At 39.1% G+C, this 20,016-nt stretch overlaps 1 protein-coding gene across 2 annotated transcripts in view; it reads left to right on the top strand.

Moving 5' to 3' along the window:
* ITGB6 (integrin subunit beta 6) overlaps positions 1–15,741 on the top strand; it is a 32,534-nt gene extending 16,793 nt beyond the window's left edge. For both annotated transcript variants that reach the window (XM_049799023.1, XM_049799015.1), the window contains 7 exons: positions 1,925–2,059; positions 2,279–2,696; positions 3,637–3,859; positions 6,408–6,505; positions 11,312–11,431; positions 13,547–13,713; positions 15,598–15,741. In XM_049799023.1, the coding sequence (XP_049654980.1) occupies positions 1,925–2,059; positions 2,279–2,696; positions 3,637–3,859; positions 6,408–6,505; positions 11,312–11,431; positions 13,547–13,713; positions 15,598–15,699 (1,263 nt within the window). In that variant the 3' untranslated portion in view covers positions 15,700–15,741. The remainder of the gene's footprint in view (positions 1–1,924; positions 2,060–2,278; positions 2,697–3,636; positions 3,860–6,407; positions 6,506–11,311; positions 11,432–13,546; positions 13,714–15,597) is intronic.
* Positions 15,742–20,016: the final 4,275 nt, after the last annotated feature.

Genomic DNA, 20,016 nt, shown 5'->3' on the forward strand with positions numbered 1-20,016 from the left:
GAAATAACGTGTTAAAAAAAAGACAGGTAACACAAGGGGACGGCAAATGTTTCTCTGTGAATGGCTTAAAGGTCACTAAACTGTCCACTATTGTCCCCAAACTATGGCCTGGCAGCTTAGTAGATTTAAAATACCATTAAAGTCCTCACAGACACAAAGATCTAAGAAACTGGAGTTTGTCACAGTTCATGTGTTCATTTTCAGTGATGTAACGTGCATATTATGTCCTCTTACAACAGCAAGGTATGTTCAAATGACCCAGTACAGACACCAGGATTCAAAGTAGCATGACTTGGTGTTCAGCAGCGTTTAATTTTCTCTCACAGTTGCAGTCTATTTGAGCCTCGTAGTTTTGCAGCTGGTAAAAGGAGGACTACTTGGTGATATTTCCTGTAATATTAGCACATACCAACACTCACAGTTTTATCTAGAGGTTTGCGATATTCGGTCCTTTTGTGAGAGCCCAGCTATTAGCTATTATCTAAGACTATCTGCTTTGTTTCAATAGCAACATAAGCACCTAACTCTAAAACAAATGTGAAGGGAAAACTGGACATATCCAGAGCTACCAACATTATCAACCTGATGCCCAGAGCACAGTTTAACTGCTCTGGCTGCGTGCTGCAAAGAGCTCTGGGTATTACATGAATACGTCTCACATGACATGTGTTGCTTTGGTTTACTGACAAGGTTTTCTAAATGAAGAGACGTTAAAAAAAAACAACCACCAAACACAACCATAAAGACAAATTTCCAGGGAATCCAGGACATGTACAAAGGACAAGGAGTTGTTGTCTATGCAGGTTTATACCTATTCTACTTTTAGTTTGTTTTACCCTGCCAGACCTTTACTCCAATGAGTCATCCTGATGCCTTTACTAGAATGACTCACTGAAGTAAGGTCAGTGAGCGCCTCATGCTCTGATTGAAGTGCAGAGGGTATTTTGTAAAGCAGTTAAGCTCGAAAGAGCACAAAGCCAGGTCAGTGAGACTTTTGCTCAGTAATTGCTAAGGTACTTTTGAAAAATTTCCATCTACCAGATCCACAGTCCAATGAAGTCATAGGGAATTTCCCCATGGTCTGCCATAGGCTTTGGATTAAGCCTAAGTTGTGTAAGCAAAGTTGCTATGAAGTATTTTAAAGAGTAAAATATAAAAACCTGGTACGAGAGAGTTCAGTAGGTAAGTTTTTCATTTAAGAAATGAAAGTTTGATTGAACAGATCCATTTAAGAAATGAGAACATTGTTGAATACAACTTGAAATAGCACCAGCAGCTCAAGAAGCAGGAATTTCCCTCGGGAGAAGAAAGGAAGGGAGCAAGCCCCCCAGCTGCAGGAGCTCACCATGAGGGTCAGCTCTGTCTCTGGCCCTGGAAGCATCAGGCTAACTCATGGAGGCCCCGCACCGAGGCAAAACTGAGCTCAGAGCCTGCCCTGCCGTGAGAGAGGTTGTGAGGTTTGATTCTACCAGGAGAGATAAAGAGGGAGCAATATTGACACAGGTTGGCTAATCAGGAAAAGCCCAGTGCTAGCAATGCAATCGGGGACACAAATCCGTTCCTCAGTAAGACCAGAGCTAAAGGAAAAGCTGTATCAGTCAGCAGAGCGCTTGGTGATGAAAGATGATTTAATAAAACATTGAATTTATTCTCCTGCAAGGGCAGGAAATAAGACCCGTGATGGCGGATATTAAACTGATACCACCATTGCCTTCCACGGAAAGACGCTTCTGTCGGCACTGGCTTTGTTTTGCTCGTTCCCCATTTTTCTTGCAATAGAGAAGTCTGTAAATAAAGTGCCAAACCCATTAATTTACTGCTGTGCAAGTCGGGATAAGTTACAGTCCATATTACACAGACGTGGGGCACTAGCAGCGCTCGGCGGTGTTATTGCTCCATTCATCTCACGCCTTTTTCCTTTAAGGAGCTGAGGTCCGAGGTGGAGCTGGAGATCTTGGGTGAGACAGAAGGTCTCAATCTCTCTTTCACAGCCATCTGTAACAATGGGACCTTTTTTCCACATCAGAAGAAATGCTCTCATGTGAAGGTGGGAGACACGGTAAGTAAAGAACAAATTCTCAAAAGACATGAAGTCCGCAGAATTTAGGACCCCAAGGCAGAGAGTCTGCTCTTTAATAAATAATCTTCCTCCAAACAAGTTACAAAAAAAGTCGGCAGCATCCACGCCCCTCTTGTTCTGTCCTCCGCACGTGCTTCCAGAGCACCCTGCAGAGCTACGTGCGCTGCAGCTCTGAACAGCCACCTTTTTTCCTTCCAGGTCTCTTTCAACGTGACTGTAAGTCTCTCCTCCTGTGAAAAAACCAGAAGGCGTATTGTGATAAAACCAGTGGGGCTCAGTGACACGCTGGACATGGAGATTCATCCCCGGTGCGACTGTAGCTGCCAGGCAAAGGCCGAGGCGAACAGCCCCAAATGCAACAAAGGGAGAGGATCGTTCGAGTGCGGGGTGTGCGTCTGCAGCCCGGGGTACGTGGGGCCGCGCTGCGAATGCGACGAGAGCTCCCTCGGCACCAGCTCCTGCAAGGGCTCGGCAGAGCAGAGCTCCTGCAGCGGGAGGGGCGACTGCTACTGCGGGCAGTGCGTTTGCCACCCGTCCCCGTACGGAAAAGTGTACGGGCCGCGCTGCGAATGCGATGACTTCTCCTGTGTGAGACACAGAGGGCTCCAGTGTGGAGGTACAGTCCCTTGGCGCTATCTTAGCCGCTGCGTTCGAGAGCTTTATCGCCTCACTCTCAGCCCTGAGCTCGTGAATCTGTATTTTTGTCATGTATTCAGTCGCAATCAGTTCTGTATAAAGTGTTATTTGCTCTTTCTGAGCGATCTTTAGACTAAAAACAAGAAACGACTTTTAACCCTGTTTGCAAACTTAAAAATGAGACACCGTTAGCCACTCCATAGCTAGTCTGAGCTGGCACGGCTTTACTGGAGCGTATCGGCTACCATCACACTAGGTCAGACTTTTAAAGGCTGTAGATGATAGTAGCTGCAAGGAAGTTTAGGTAAGTATATTGACATACACCAGTGTTAGCCAGTGTACAATTTCACTTGAACATAATTACCAAAGCGTAGCAATCTTAATCAATTAATCTTAATTAATCACTTTTAGTGTAATTCTGATATTTTTATAATTTTAACCCAATAGCCACAATGATTCTCGGTTTATCTTAGTAGATACAATCAGAATTTGAGAACTTGTATTTCTAATTTTTTTCCGGGCTATACCATTATAAATCAGAAGTGATTATATTGAAACAACGGGGATAGCATTAAACTGGCAGGAACCAGCAATGAGATTGTGCTGAACAGCACAGGCTGAAATTATGCTGCTATAAATGAAAAGAGGATTTACCCGTTAGGTTGTGCACTGTCAGGAGATAAGATCTGTGTGGAGGACTCCAGTGAAGAGAATGGAGCTGCACTGGCTCACAGCCAGTCTAAGCGAAAATTTGATCCCCTGGCTTAAAAACTGAAAATGCTAGGGGCGGAAGAAAGATGTTTAAGAGTGAGAAGAGTTGGAGAGGGGAAAATATCTACTATCAAGGAGAATGATTTTAATGGCCATCATTCAGATTCCTATTAAGAGACTGATTTGAAGTATAATAACTATTTTTCCAGGCAATGGTGACTGTGACTGTGGAGAATGCATGTGCCACAGTGGATGGACTGGTGAATACTGTAATTGCACAACTGACACTAGCGCCTGCATTGCTGAGGATGGGACGCTGTGCAGTGGGAGAGGCGAATGCATCTGTGGGTCGTGTGCTTGCACCCATCTGGGGGCTTCAGGCCAAACGTGTGAAAAATGTCCTCTCTGCGGTGACCCTTGCACTTCCAGGCGGTAATGTGCTCATTTTACATCTCTGATGTTTGTATCATCCAGGTATCTCTTTCCTATACTGCCTCAGCAGCGTGCTTGCTGCCGCTACTGTAAATTGGATTTACAGACCAGAACCCAAGAGCTTCTTTGTCCTTTGAGATGGGTAGTCATAACTCAGACATCAACCATTTATCAGCATTACTCTTGTACAAAAGGACTTTATGGAAAACAGTTTAATCACCTTCAAGCAGCATAAGTAACACATCACACTTCCACTGCTGTCCCTGGCTCTACAACTAATCAGAATGGTGGGCTTATATGATAACATCAGACAAAAACAGATGAACCTCCTTCCAGTCCACAGTACAGAATGTAAACATCCCAGCATAGCTGCTACAGCAAAATTGAGGACTCACAGAAAAAATTGGCATTTGTATCACCGTTCTCATGCATATGAATTAATAAGGTCACTCTCTCTGCTCAAGCTTTATGCATGTGCAAATTCATAGTCCAAATTCAGTTAAGCTTGGCTGAATTAAAGAGGCCCAACTATGATAAACTAGGTCATAGTCTGGGGATGAAATGAGTGGGTAGCTGTATGTCATGTATAAGTTGATGATAAATTGATTGTAAAGGGTGAAGTGTCTTCTGTTCACTGAGCATACAGAATTTATGTAGCTTTCCTGCTGTGATGCATGGTGTATGTTATGCTGCATGATAGGAAAAGCAACCAAAAATGTGTGACATAAAGCTGACCACTCTAAGTACACCCATGCTCATACTTGTATTGTGAGGTCTTGTAGGCCTAAAGTCGGTCCAAAATGAGCAGTCTTCAGTAGAAATTTAAGCTAGAAGTTGAATTAGACTTCACAGAATACAAGTTATTAATGACCCTGGTTTTGCTTGCTGAGCGCCGAGTCAGTGTAGGTTGCATTAATGTTTCATGATGATGTCATGTCTACTTATTTAGAGCTGAGGCCCATTTCTCTTCCATACCAGCTCTCTGCCACTGTATTTTCATGCCTGCCGTTGCAGTCTACTCTATATCTGAGATGAGAAGCTATTCTAAGGCATGTGATTAAATCGTCATTTATGTTAGTGCTAAATTTGACCTACAAAAGCAAGCCTATCAGTTCGTTCAAAGCTTTAAGTAAAGAGAACTTCTGCATGCAACTCTTCTAAACACAAAGGACAATGCTGCGGCTTTGCCCAGTTTGGCAGAGAATAAGAAATATAAAGTTACACGATGGGCATTACATTAGCCTATTTAACATGTATATTGTATGCAGTGTTAGATCTTTTCTCTCTGTTTCAGTGTCTTCCCTTGCTGAAACGCAGGGCAGGGAAAGCCAAAGGAGACAGAACATTAGGAATACCTGGGTAGGGTAACCGAGAGAGCTGAAAGACCAGGTCAGAGGGGATTGAGATCAATGGCTAGGCAGCTGAGAAAAAAAGTGGTAGCATGAGAAACATGGCAAATATGACAAAAACACCAACAACACTGAATTTGCCTCCATGAGATAGAGGCTATCCCATTACCCACTTGCTTTTACTATTTGCCATCTCCAGAGCAAGTGATACGGTCATCTCCATCCCATGAAGATAATCTCAGCAGCCTCAGCATATTCCCATGGATATACGTAACTCAGTGCAAGAAGAGATGGCCAGTTTGGGGGGGATGTTTTGTTGCAGTTCTTCTCTTTTCTTTTCTTTAAGCAGTCGGTCCTTCAGGCTGCTTCTCAGAGTCTCAGCCCCTCAATCTGGATGAAACTATTTGTGAAGAATCAGCAAGATACATTTTTGCATCAAAAATTTTCGTATATGAATTCTGCTCGTTGTTGCCTTTTTCCATGAATAAACTCTGGATTTATTAAAATCCTCATTGACTTTCTGGGAAGATTTTCAGAGACTTTTAAAGGAATTGGTTTAGACTCTGTTTTTAAATAATATTTCAGTCATTCCACCATTAAAGTAAATATTTTTCCAATAATTTGCATTAATATAATTAGGATCTAAGTAAGCAATTCCTGAGACAAGTAATCACATTCAAGATACATCTGTTGAGACACCTGAATAGTGTTTTAATACATTATTCAATAGACTTCCAACAAAGGAAGACTTATAGTAGGTGCCCCAGCTTGATCTCTCTGAAGTCGATTTCAGATATTGTTCATCTGATAGGCATTCCTTCAGCTGGTATTTAGCGTGAGCTTAGTTCAGAATATTTATTTTTGAAAATGAATGTTATGTGTGAGTAACCGCATGTCTTTGATAGACCTACATGAATAATGTTGCCTGGGGTTCTGTCTGGTAGCTAATAAGCTGGGAGAGAAAAGAGGATGAGAGAGAGCTTATCCACAATACCTTTATTCAGGTGGGGTTTTTTTTTGGTTGGGCGGGGGGGTTTTTTTTGGTGGCAATACCTATCATATTTCCAAGAACTACTGTATCCATAGCACAAGACCTTTTGTTTAGCTTCTTTTTAAAATGCAGATGCATACATACTGGCTTTTATGTTGTTGCCTTGTGACAGGCAGAGATTGATGAGCTGCTGAATTATTTTCTGCAGGAGCTGTGTGGAATGTCACTTGGCTTCAGATGACAAGTCACCAGGAGAATGCAGTGACAAATGCAAATTGGTTGATGCAACGATCAGCACCACAAAGGGTTTGTATACTCGGTCTTCCTTTTCTGTGTGTGCGTGATTAGTGATAGTTTCCACTTTCAGCAACTTTATATTTGAAAGTAGCCTTGTTTTTCTGCCATGGAACTATATTATGGCTCATAAGGCGATTCCTGTCTGCCTACGGTTCTTCTGTGGTAAGCAGGAAATGCAGATCAGGGCTGGTATTACCCTTCCAGGTTAATTAACTCACTGGATCACACCTACATTCTAAGCAGTTTATGTAAGAAAGTATAGAATTTAATAAATACCAGTCCCTGCAAATCAATGGCTGATGAAAGGCCCTGAGTTTAAGTCATGCCTGTACCGTGAGTTCCAGTGTGGCTTCTTTTACCATACAACTGCAAAACCTGACTCCAGTCCTTATGCAGACTCTTGATTACAGTTGGCAACTAGATACAGCCCTTTTACCTGTGGCAAAGACATTTCTAGTAGTCTAAAGGCTAAGCACAGCTTTCAGTTGCTTGCTTTAATTACAAACTGCCCCCCAACAATAGGAATTTCTGGAATAGGAATTAACCTTGAATAAAATAGTACTCTCAGAAAAAAAATATAACTTAAAATGAAATAGTGTATCTTTTTCTTTCCTGTAGAGGAAGGTGCTTGCCTGTTCAGTAGGCAGTCTGTATTTATTCTAATTGCAGTTCTAGTCCCAATCCTATAGCAAAATGCAATTGTTAGGTGAGGCAGAACATAGGTACATATATCCACATCACAGATGTACCACAAATATTAAATAAGACAAATGTAAGAATTAGGATGACAATGCAGAATGCTGTATGCACATCTACGGTTTGTGTCTCCAAACTTGGAAGCCCATCCAGAGCTGCATGCATGCAGAAATTTCACTGATGTACATCTTTCCAACAAAGCTACACCTTTTGGTTTTGATGACTTTACTCCATAATACAGCGCTTAAAAGTTGCAAATATTGCCCTTGTAAGGAAAACTAACTCTAATTTTGTATTTTTATTGAAATTATTATTATGCTTTGCCTTTCTAGACATCAGTATTTGTTTATAAACAAAAAAAAATGTCTTTACAAGCTTCAAAGCACTTCTATTGTATCTCTGTCGTTAGTAAAGTTTTTAGGTTGCTTTTGCCAGATGGCAGATATTTGTAGCTAGGAATATATAAGACATTCTACTTTCAAATATAATGAATACTAATCAAAAGCAGAAACAGTCATTTATATGGCTCTGTTTATGTACACAGAGGTCACAGGGATATGAGCATGACAACATCATCTCCTGTTCCTGCTTATTTCCTTTTTTTCATGTCCTGTGCTTCCCTGATTGGGACTGTCAGCTACTTCTTTAGATTTAAAATTTATTTACAGCAGTTACAGCAACTGCTGTAGTGAAGGCTGGGTAACTGCTTCCACACTAACCCCTCAAAAAAAAGAAAAAAAAAAGAAGCTGTTGCAAACTGTGTTTCATCTTAAATGCTTATGTAATAGCTCAAAGGGTTTGTTTTGGCATGGAGGTAGCATCAAGAGGAAAAAAAGTCTTCACCATAATAATAATTAAAAAATCCTAAAATTAAACCTTTATTACCTAAACAAAAAAATAATAATTTGAAAGTGGTATAACTAGACCACCACATAATATTTAAGACAGTTTATTGAGCAACTTCATATGGTGGCATACTGCTTCTTTCTGGTTTATATTTCAATTTCTTTAATGCTTCAAGGATTTATGAAAACTAGAAATAGCTCTAGGTTAAATAAAATATTAGCACTTTAAAGATTTACTTTCTCTTTTGCATGTGTATGTTGCAACACAGTGACTGGAACTGTGGAGCAATAAAGAAAAAGGCGTAGTCTTTACATTTTCCTGTTTTCTGGGAATGCCTATTTTAGCCTCCGATCTGTGCCTTTCACCTCCTCCGCTCCGGTTCTGTGGTGCCGGGGATTTCTGCTCCTGCTCCGCCGCAGCAGGGTGACCGGCACGGCCGCGGTGCGGGCAGCCTCTCTGCCTGGGCTGGGGATCCAGCAGGGCACGGGTTGGCACAGCAGCTCTGGGGCTGCTGATGGCTTCACCTTCACTGCCCTTATCTCCACGGCAGGCATCGCTTTCGAATATTTATTTTCATCCTTTTTTAATATTTGAATAGTAAAGCAGGCTAATCGCCCCCCTTGCCAGATGGGTGTAAGAGGAGCCCTTGTTGCACTACTCGCTACCCAGGAGGAACAGCAATTCCTAAACAGTGGCTCCTGCCACCACCACAGCCACAGGGCACCAGGCTGCTCCTGCCACAAGCCCAACAGGGACAGTTACACTTTCCGGAGAAACGGAGTTTTTCCTACCACATAGTGTTGACACTGCACAAATTCCCAGTACGGCAACAAAGTGGATGCTGGAGCCTGAACAAACCTCTCTGTCGGCGCTGCTCTCTTGTTCTGACTCAAAGTGAGCCGAAACTATTCAAAACCGGCATTTTGTTGAGCAAAAGACAAACAAGAAAGGGCATAATGACATTTAAATTTACAGTCAATCTTTTTTTGTTGAATCTTTTATCTAAGTATCTGTTAGGAAACAGTCTTTCACTCTCTGAAGCCTCAGCTTGCCTGTTACCCAATTCTTCTTCCAGCGTGACTCCAACGATTTCAAATACCATTGAAATTAATGGAATTAGGCTGCAGGCAGAAGTGGAGAAGTATGATGATTCACTGCAGAACTCAGAAAGTTACACAGGTGTAAATTACAGGAGTTTACCCACCTAGGCAAATTTTTGTGCTGATGAACTGAGAATAATCTATGCAATAGTCTCTTTTAGTGATCCCTCATCCTAAAAATAACGTCAGAGAAAAAAAAATACTAAGCATAAACTGGGTTCTGAATAGCTTGAACTGGCATCTTTGCTTTCATTTCTACATCCTTGCACATAATCAGATTTCTGCTCCCCTTGGTCTCAAATTACGACCTTAAATTAAGAATCACAATTTAAAAATAATTATTATATTTGCAGTTATTGCCTTCTGGATGATATTTGGAATATGCCTGCAAGTTTTTCTCCGCCTTCAGAATAGCTAACAACTACCCTTTTCCTTCTTCGTCTTCTTCTTCTTTTTTTTTTTTTTTTAAGCAAGCTAATATTCTTTGGATCTGCTTGCTTAAAAGAGTTGGGAAACAACAAATATTGCAAAACTTGTGACAGTGTTACTGGAATTGTGACCTGGCAATGAGTGCCATTAATTCAGTACACTCAGTCTGCAGTTTGTGGCCCTTCCTTCTAACAAAACCAAATCTTGTTAAATCAGCAAGCCTTGTCTGCCTGTCACCTTGACAGATAACACATTGCTCTGCCACCAAGGACAGGCAACAGCTTAAATGCAAGATTATTCCAAATCAAGAGCATGTTTCCATTGAAATTCAGTCAGATGTGATTCTCTTTTCATAACAAGCAGAGAAAATGACTGTAAGGTAGTCAACTGCTTATACTTTCTTATATTCTATGGTGTTTAATAGTGTTTTAAGATCAAACCTCATGATAATAAGCAATATGAAAAAAAAAAAAAAGAAAAAAGTAGAAAAGTGAGCACTTATTTCTTTATGTACCATAGGTTTCTTTAAAATCCACAGTCCTATCTGGTTCCTACTTTGCATTTCATTACTCTTCATATTAAAGTTTGAGGACTTAAGGTTTTTAGTACAGTTGCTTATGAAATTTCAATAAGAGTTTTGAATGGGTAAGAAATAATGGAGAGTGACAATTACTTTTAAAGAAATGTTTGAGAAGCTCACTGTATTTTCTTGCCTCTAAAAATAAAACCTAAGACGTTTTTCTAAAAATGTATTGAAAAGCATACCTAGATTTCCAGTGCTGTTCAAATCATGGGTTATATGGAAACATAATAGGCATTCAGCCTCAGAGGTATTATTGCACACAGTTATAAGGCCAGACATTTTTGCTCTGTAAAAATATTATATAATGGTTATGCTCCAAATTACAGCATTTCTGGCTCTGGATCTGTAGTCTCAATTTTCAGTCGACTTATTTGCTTTATATTTTCCCTCACAGCCAGCTTCCTCCTGTCTCCCTGTTCCCTTTGAATGAACTTTTCTCTGCAGAAAAGGTTTCCCAGTTAGGAATCATCTGGGGGAAAAAAAAAAATAATTAAGTTTTTGTGCAGATCTACGTTAAATGGAGAGACAAATAAATGGGGGCAGACTGTCATCTTGGGTCACTTTTTATCTGCTTCCCTTGGAATCACATTACAAAGATCCCAGAATTGCAGTTTTCTGTTATTAATCTATATTTGTTGTTGTGACAGTACTGGACACATTAATCTTTGAGAGGGCTATTGTGGAAGAAATAAATGGGAGCCCTTTTAACAATATCCATTGCTGTTTGATCTATGTATATCTCCTTCTGAAACAGAATCTAGGAAAGGTAGGAGGAACTGTGAACCAAAGAGAACATACTGTTTACTTTGTCCTATAAGTGGGGACTATTACATTTCCTAGACAGCTGGTGGTTAAGCATCTTTGAAGCACTTCCAATTCATTGATATTCACAGTAGACTAGATTAATAAGGTGCGCTAGACGGTCTGTGCAGATTGACAACATGTGGATCAGTTCTTTGGAAATATAAGTGAAAAGTCAGAACAAAACAAAGCTTGGGTTGGAGGAAAAGTTGTTAAATCCAGTAGAATTTCTGCTTTCATCTTTCACTCTCTACCATCCACAGACGAGGCTGTGACAGACAGGATGCCAGCAGTCTCTCTTGTTACTATGTGTTAAATTTCATTTGATCTGATGAATGACTTTTTTCCCTCCCTCTGCAGATTATTCGGAGGATAAATCCATTCCCTGCTCTTTGCAGGGGGAAAACGAATGTATAACCACATTTCTACTGGCTATGGATGAGCAGGGAAGGACAGTCATTCATAGCATAGAACAGAAAGGTAAGCAGTGAATATTGCATTTTCTACATGAAATCTGATCTAAAAACACAGGCAGGATAAGCTATCTAGAAGCTGAGCTCTTTTAAGCAGCACTGCACCTCCTTGTGTTTGTAGCTCTCCTCTGCCCAGCCAAAGGAGCACCTCCTCAAGTACGTATTTAATGTGTTAGTAAAATAAATACTTGGCCTTTCATGAAAGATGGGCAGAACGATCCCTGGGCTGCAAGAGTAAGTTCATTTTTCTAAAGCCCTGTGCAATTATAAGATGATGATACCAAATGTCATTTGCCTTATATGAGAAAACTATAATTCACTTTGAAATTACATGTATTTCATAGACGGACAAATCTCCAAAAGACTATCTGATTGGGTATACCTGATGAAATTCTAAAATATAATTACATTTAATGTTGCAGCATCATTAAGCTTTGAATATTTTGCATAACTAACATATTCAACCAGTCTCCTGATATTCTTTCATTTAACATTACTTCTTTATTTACTGTTGTTTCACTACTGATTTTTCAGTAAAGCTCCTAACGATTTAGGACAGGACAGAACAGACACCACTTTTCAGCTGCCAGACAGTTTAGTTTCCAGGCAAAGAAAATGCCTTTTTTGGGGGCGGGGGCGGGGGGGAGGGGGGGAAAGATGGACATGACACACCCAGTGTCTCAGGGCTAAATGTTAGATAAGTTTTAGGGAAAGGAATGCAGCATTGTAACCTCATTCTGTTGGCACAAATGGCATTTATTTTGTTAACCCTTTGTGCAGCCTTTCTATAGCATACGTGTGAAAATGAAAGGGATTTCACTGCACAAAAAAAGCAGCTTCTACCGTAAGAACAGTAGTCTGGTTTTGTATAGGTTACTATTACAGCAAAGATGGTTGTTACAAAGCTAGTACTAAAGAAGCACATCCCTTTGTAAACTACACCCTAAGATTCAAGAATTTAAGGGTAAGATTTTCTCTTTATTAAATACATTTACTATGCATTTTAAGTAGATCTGAAAAAAAAAAAAAAAGTGAAAGAAATATCTTAAGGAAAGCATGGTTCATTAAAGGCTGTGTAGTGGCTGTCCCACAACCCTACGATAACCAGGTTCACTGTCATCTGCTGTTCTGCTCCTGGGCCTTGACACTACTGTGCTGTGGCGGCTGCAATGCATGCAGATATGAACTGAGATGAGACCTTCAGAAATGCTCTAGAAATTGATTTCATTTATGGAACCAAACTCAAGATGGTACCAGTAGCCAGACCGTTAACCCACTGCTCAAACCAGATGCCTCAGAATTAGTTAAATGATGACATCAAGCAAAAAAGTAATGTGAAACACAATCGTGTAAGCCAAATAAGACTGAAATGAAATTTTCAATGTCCTTAACCCATGGTTCAGCAGAAAAATTTGTAAAATACTAGCATTCACCACCTTTCATGAACAATACTTTTTAATATTAAAACAACCGAACTTCTTTCCATTTTGGTGAAGCAAAAGCTTCAGTTTTAATTTTGACTCTCTGAATATTGTATGATAAAATTTATTGCAGAACTTGAAATGCAAAATTCCTTCAAATTCTTCAGTCCAATGTTTTCAGCATGTCTAATGGATTTTTTTCCCTCTATGTTTTAATGAGTGAAATGCAGTTTCCTCTATTTTCTCAATATCATTGGTGACTTCACCCTGATACAGATTTTGCTAGAATCTTTTCCTCTGCAACACACTAAATATGAGTTAATTGAAGTAGAGCTTCAGCTGTAATATTGTAAAATTCATAATCTTGTCAACTCAGCCCTGGTTTTTAGAATTATATCGACACAGATCTGAAAATGATTTTCTAATATTTCTTTTCAGAATCTGCGTCTGTATTCAGCAGCTGCTAATAGACACGGTAAAAGAGCAGTGGAAGAAGTTAGCAATTAATTTTTTAAACATTTTAATGCAATATTTTTCAGCCAGTTTCACAAACCCTTTAGCAAGCTAACAGGAGGAAAATAACATAGACTTGAAGGAAAAGGCATGCACAGTTCACAGCAAATGAGAAGCCCACCATGGCTCTTGGATGTTTTTAATTGCCTAAAGTTTATTGATAGTCATAATTGGTTTTGTTTCCACAGATTGCCCACAGCTTCCAAACATCCCAATGATAATGGTGGGTGTCACCCTTGCTATCCTCCTCATTGGCATTGTTTTACTTTGTATATGGAAATTACTGGTGTCAGTTCAAGACCGAAAAGAGGTGGCCAAGTTTGAAGCAGAAAAATCGAAAGTTAAATGGCAAACGGTACGTTAACTGCGTTGATTTTATATGAGGTTCTTTAATTTGCTTGCATGATGCACAAATGCCTTTAAAAAGCTGTGTCTTGGTTTTGTTCTTTTAAATTGATAGATTTTACTGATAGGTTTTCACTACATTAAGTATTCTATAAAGTAAAATTACAATTTTTTTAGGGATGAAAAATAGCTGGAGTTCAATCTCCTAGTTTAATTTCTTCCCCATGTAAAAGCGTGTAGATAACATTTTTTTATTAATTGTTTTTTAATCAGTACCTCACCTTTGATTAATCTCAGCGAAGTTGTTCGCTGCCCATGCAATTATCAGAGGCGTACTCCTCTTCCCAGAAACAGAGCCCATTTTGGGAAAGAGAGGTTATTGATGGTCTCTGTCATGATGAGAGCCCACTCACACAGAGGAGCAATCAATGTAAGCTGTCCAAAATGTAGGTAAAAGGCCAGAGAAATTCAGGCCTTCTCTTCTATCTATAGCTTGCGGATGTCTAATGCAAGCTTATACCACATGTTCCCTTTTCTTCTTTCCTTTCTGCCCTTGACTTTTTTGCTCTTCTGCAAAAGCTTTAAGACTTCTGAGGCTCTTTGAAAAAAAGCACGTTGAGTAAGCATTTCTGGTGGGTGTCAGGAGGACAGGCGATACGCTGCCGTTCACCCAGCTCCATTCTCGTACAAAGCCCTGTGATTGCAACACTTCTGCAAGAATGGATGCTGCTGCCCTTTCAGCTTTTGAGGTGGGAAAAATCAGTTGCTTACAGGCGAGGCCACCTGAGACTCTTTTCTTATCCTTCGAGCGAGCTACATATGGGAAGAGGGAAGGGAAGGATACACTTGATAGAAGCATTTTCATTTTCTTTCTGTTGCAAGAGGAAATGATAGGAAGTGAATCATGGGAGGCCAGGATTAAAAGCCCAGGTGGGATTTACCCTTCTCCCAACACGTGGTAGTCTGTGTGGCTCAAGGACCGTGACAAGTCACACCTCACCGCTGAGACATTATCTGTGCTTTTAGAATGGTCCAGCCACAACATTTGATACACAAATTATATTGGACATATTTGATAAAGTATTGTTTGATGATGTGCATTACTTTAATCCGGGAGGCAGGTGCGAAGGGAAGCATGTTCCTGCCCTTAGACTGGTTTGTTCTGCCTCATATAGACCAGTCTGGATTTCAGTGGCTTGGAATGTGAGCGAGCTGCTGAAGGCTCTTCCAAAATGACCAAAGGTGCAAAATTACTTCTGTACAAAGAATAGACCAGAAGTCCTCACTAGGGAAAAGAAACAGTGGGAGGAGGGTGTGTTACTGGTCTATAAAATTATGACTGGGGAAATTGAAGATGGGACATCTGTTCACTGACTTTTCCCAAGCAAGCACAGTGAGATAGCAGGCTCCAAAGAAGCCAGAAGATATCATTACACAACACCTGCTTAGGGCATATGATTTATTTCCAAAGATATTCTGGATGATAAGTTTGCATGGATTCAAAATGTCTACAGACAAATCCATAGAAGGAGGACATCCCCTCTGACCCAAGAGCTTTGTGAAATGTGTGTCAGCTTTTCCATGGGCAGCCTGCGTTGCCTGCTGTTGGGAACACGTTGCTGAGCCAGGCAGATGTCTGGCCTGACCTTCTCATGAAAGAGAGTACAAATCATCTTCTTTTGCACATTAGGAAGCAGAGTGGTACTAGCTGGTGCATATATGACCTATATCATAATGCTGGGTCAGGAATCATGGACCAAAATGACCCCTTTGCTGAAGGGGTACGCTCAAGGCAGTTCTGTGCAACTACATCTGCTCGCAGATGAAGCAGTGGCAAGATGAGTTAAACATTGCATGACTCCCATTTCTTCTGTTTTTGTTTGGTTTTTTTTAGGAAACAAATCCACTGTACAGAGGCTCAACAACCACTTTTAAAAATGTAACTTACAAGAACCAAGAAAAGCAAAAAGGGGCCGTGGCTGCAGATTTCTGTTAGCACGTCTGACACTACAAACTTAGTTTTACTGGCAGAAAATCTAAACCCACTTGTTTCTTCTCAGCTGATTATGTGATATTTGTTTGCACATTACAGTGGTATAATCATTCTGTTAGAGAAAATATATCTTGTGTTGGGAAAACTATAGATAACATTTTAGTGGTAAAGGTTAGTAGAAATATTAAACCTCCCCCTTTAATATTAAAGCACCCCATCTTAAAAAAATAGCATCACAAATATTTTTAATTTTCTCGTTAATACTGAGGATTAAAAATTATCATGTGTAAGCCTATTTTTGTGAAATTAGGTATATACAATAGCTCTATACTACTTTGTTCATACACACAATCCCATATATTTCTGTTAAGGAACATATTTGTACCAGTCTATTTGGTGGACTGGTTTAAATTTAAAAAAATATTCTTTTCATGAATGCTGCTTAAACTACTGAGCTTAGAGATTCCTCATATCACCTGTGTGACTAAATAGTTTTTCATCAGAAACAAGGAGTGTTATTGCCTATCTTCTGTGCATCTAAGGTATACAGAAACATCTCCTCTCTAACTCTTCTTTCTTGTCCTGTTTCCCTATTTCCTTGACCTTGTTGCTGTTTGATGTTGTTTAAGAACGCGGTCCCTGGGGTTATCTCAGGGAAAGCTAAATCAAGCCCTTATTCACTTGCAGAGTTGTTTTCTGTTCTAGGCATAGACTGCCTTTTCTTCCCCTCCCCTTTCCTTTAAATTCTAGTAGAGAGGACCCAGAGCAAAAGAGAAATATTTGTAAATTAGAAACCCCAGTAAAGAAACTTTAAACCAGAGGATTACCAGAACTCCATTTCACCATTTACATCCTGTTTAGGCACTCAAAATAAACCTCACATGCTGGAACATTGCATGAACAGTTGCAGGAGCCCTTTACATGTGGGAAAAGTTCACACGCAAAGACTCAGTATCACACACAAAGACAGTAGTCTTTTGCTGATGTATCCAAAATTGTGAAGTTCTTTCAATGCCCAGCAGCCAAACCATGTATTCATGTCTGAAATAATGTATTCAGCTCTTTTGGGCTGGTTTGTTTTTGGGGGTTTTTGTTTGTTTGTTTGTTTGTTTTTCCAAACTAAGCAACAAATAGATCTATGGATGCCACTTCATATTAATTTCCATTATGTTAGTGAGTGTTTTTAATCTCAGTTTTAGCTAGTTAGTAATGACTTGCCATAACTTCTTAAATTGTAATGCTGTTATCATGCATAGCACTAGGAAATAAAAAGCCCCCCAAAATCAGTTAACATGCTAGCATGAACAATTACAACATTGGACTATTTTAAGCGAACAATAATATACTTTACTCTTTAATATCACTTTTCCTCCGCATTTTTTAGTATTCTGGAACAGATGGTCCAAATGTACATATGAATGTACTTACAAAAGAAGACCTAGAAATCAAAGGTACATCGACACAGTCACAGACAAACAATTATGTACATTCCCTATGGTAAATCATATATTTGATCTAAAAAACTTGATGTCCATTTCGTAACAAATATTTACAAAGTCTGTGCAACTTTAGTCTCTGTATCCTCTACAACTCCTGGATGAGAGACTGATATATTAGCTAGTTCTGACCCATGCCTGTTTTAGGGCCTGATCCAAAGCCTACTGGAGTCAATGGCTACAGATGAGGATCTAGTTTCAGTGAAACTATTAGTTTTGGTTTACAAAGATTGTTTTGTTTAAACAAACTGGTTAACACTGTCTATTAGTGGATTAGAACCTATAGTATATATTTCTGTGCAAAGAGAAATAAACAGTATCAGATGTCTTTGGAAAGAAGGTGATTCTATAATCACATATTAAATACAAAATTATTGCAGTGTGAAAGAAATGATGGCTGTCATTAAACTGGAACAGATTAATTACAGGTTCACATCTGTACTCTTCAGTATTTCTGCATCTCTCATAGTGGAAACTGTGCACAGACAAAGGCGTGCATCTGCAGCCCTTCCAACCACTGGGCTTCCACATATGTCAGTGCAAGTTACATGTGGGACCAAATCCTGTTTCCCTGGCACATGGATAAACTCATGAGAGGCAAAGCTGACCCCTGGATTCTGTCTCAGATTCCACTTGGGTCAGGATTGCCTAAGGAACTAGGGAACTCTGGATTTAGGCCGTGTAAATTATCTGTTACTCTTTTGTTTTCCATGTAGAAGTCATCAAATGACAAACTTACCTGGAAGAAATGAAAATATTTTTATTACTTTTAAAGTAATAAAAATCTATGCTGTTTATTAAATACCTTTTAAGTTCTGTTTCTGAGAAGGCTGATTCTGCTGCTCAATATTAGGGTTGAAAGACTTTCTTCTGCAAGTCACCCATTTCAATATTGAAATACATTTTAGTAGTCAAACATTATCAACAAAGTGGTGTTCACATTTCCTGTCAAACGCTTGGTGGCCTACATTCCCTGTTCCTACAGAAGATTTCATTTCACAAAGCTATTCGCTCTTTTCCCATCACTTGCATCTTCTGATCGTCAGCAAAGATCCTATTTGGTATGTAGACAATGTTTACAGTCCAATTACTTCTCCTAGCAATCTCTCTCCAATTTATCAAAGATGTACAGAAATCAGGCAGTATGTTTTGCAGTTTCCCTGCTGTGACTGACTGTACTAAAATGTTCTGTGCATCTTCAAAATCATCAGGATGGAAATCACTCAAATAATTAAGAATTCATCAGAAGAGAGAAAATAGGTGGTCTTGGTGAGGAAGGTCTCTATTATTGAGGGATATCAAAGAACTAGGCTCATTCATACGAGCCGTCCTTTTAACAGCATTAATTTAGATCTTGAATTTTGACTAAACTCCCAGATTTCAAGAACTTTCAAGATCTCACTTGGCATTCACCCTAGAAACAAGAGTGGTGCTCATCTTTTTTTTAATTAACTGTATTATTTTTATTGTGTAGCATTTGTACCAAATTTCATCTTTTTCTTTTTTTTTCTCCACCAAATTATGAGTGGGTTTGTGTGTGGTGAGTGGGATGAAAAAGTCTTTCTGCTGTTTTCATGAATATTGTTTTGACCTGAGGCTGGACCTTGAGAGTGGCCAAAACATTTTTTAAATAGTAATACTTCTATTCACTGAAGAGTTAAACTGAATAAAAGAATAATCATTAGCAATTTTATGGTATTTGTGTATCTTTTACACCCTGTAGAATGGTAATTTCAGTAATGTACGTTAAATGGATAATTTTTCATTTGGTTTATAAAAGTTGCATGTTAACCTGTATTGTATATGTCCAGATTACATTCAACTTTGTTTTGTAATATAACTAGTGAGTAATGAGTCTGGGATACAAGACTCGGATGTCAAGTGCAATACTGTCCATGTCATGTCTGCCTTTATAGAGAAATTCAAGGTTTGTTTTGCAGTGGGCATAAGGGAGTTATTGCCCCACAAAACTTATCACACACAATCTAAAAACAAACAAACAAACAAAAAAAAGGCAATTTTTATCTTAGTCTATTTGAAAGAAACAGGTAAATGCCTCAACTTGTTTCTGTAAAAAAGGAGTTATTTAACCTTGAATAAAGATTGTAAAATTGAATGCATTTTTAATACACTTTTATTGTTCTTTTTTCATTTTCCATTTTGGCATCTGTCTTTATCATTGTTTTCACATGATTTGATGAATCTTAGCAAATTTCTCATGCTTTGGCATACCCTAGAGCTTATTTTATAACCCCTCTCCCAACTTTTTTAAGACAGCACATGAGATTTGACGTCTGGATTTTCTTCTATTTGTGATCCTTTTACTTTTCAAGGAAATGAGTTAATGGATGAATGCTGTAAGCAACCTATTTCTGGAACTCTGATTGATTACATATGGCATTCTTTTATACAGCGATTCTGAAATTGCACAACTTGCTTAAAGCTAAAGATCCATCCATTCCATAAAGGTAACAGCAGTAATATCTTTTTGGAACTACATGGCAAAGTGCACATATTCTCTTTAATCTCTTTAATTCTTTTTTTCCTATAATGAAAAGTCATGTATTTTGATGTCTGCTAATTTCCTGCTCTGAGGAAAAGAACATTCCTCTGCACCCTTGACAGAACTGTAAAGTCTATTGTATTCTCCAGGCACACAAGAAGATCATGTTCTCTTGCATTTCACAGTGGATTGTGAAAACTGAAACGGATACAATTGCATAATGTATACTTATGGCATGTAATTTAGAATGTATTCTACCCCCGAAAGTCCATACTTTTTTATGGTTTTGTTTGGTTTTAGGAATGGTTTGTGCTTAGAAAT

This window comes from Accipiter gentilis, chromosome 1 (assembly GCF_929443795.1).
Source record: "Accipiter gentilis chromosome 1, bAccGen1.1, whole genome shotgun sequence".
Taxonomy (NCBI): domain Eukaryota; kingdom Metazoa; phylum Chordata; class Aves; order Accipitriformes; family Accipitridae; genus Astur; species Astur gentilis.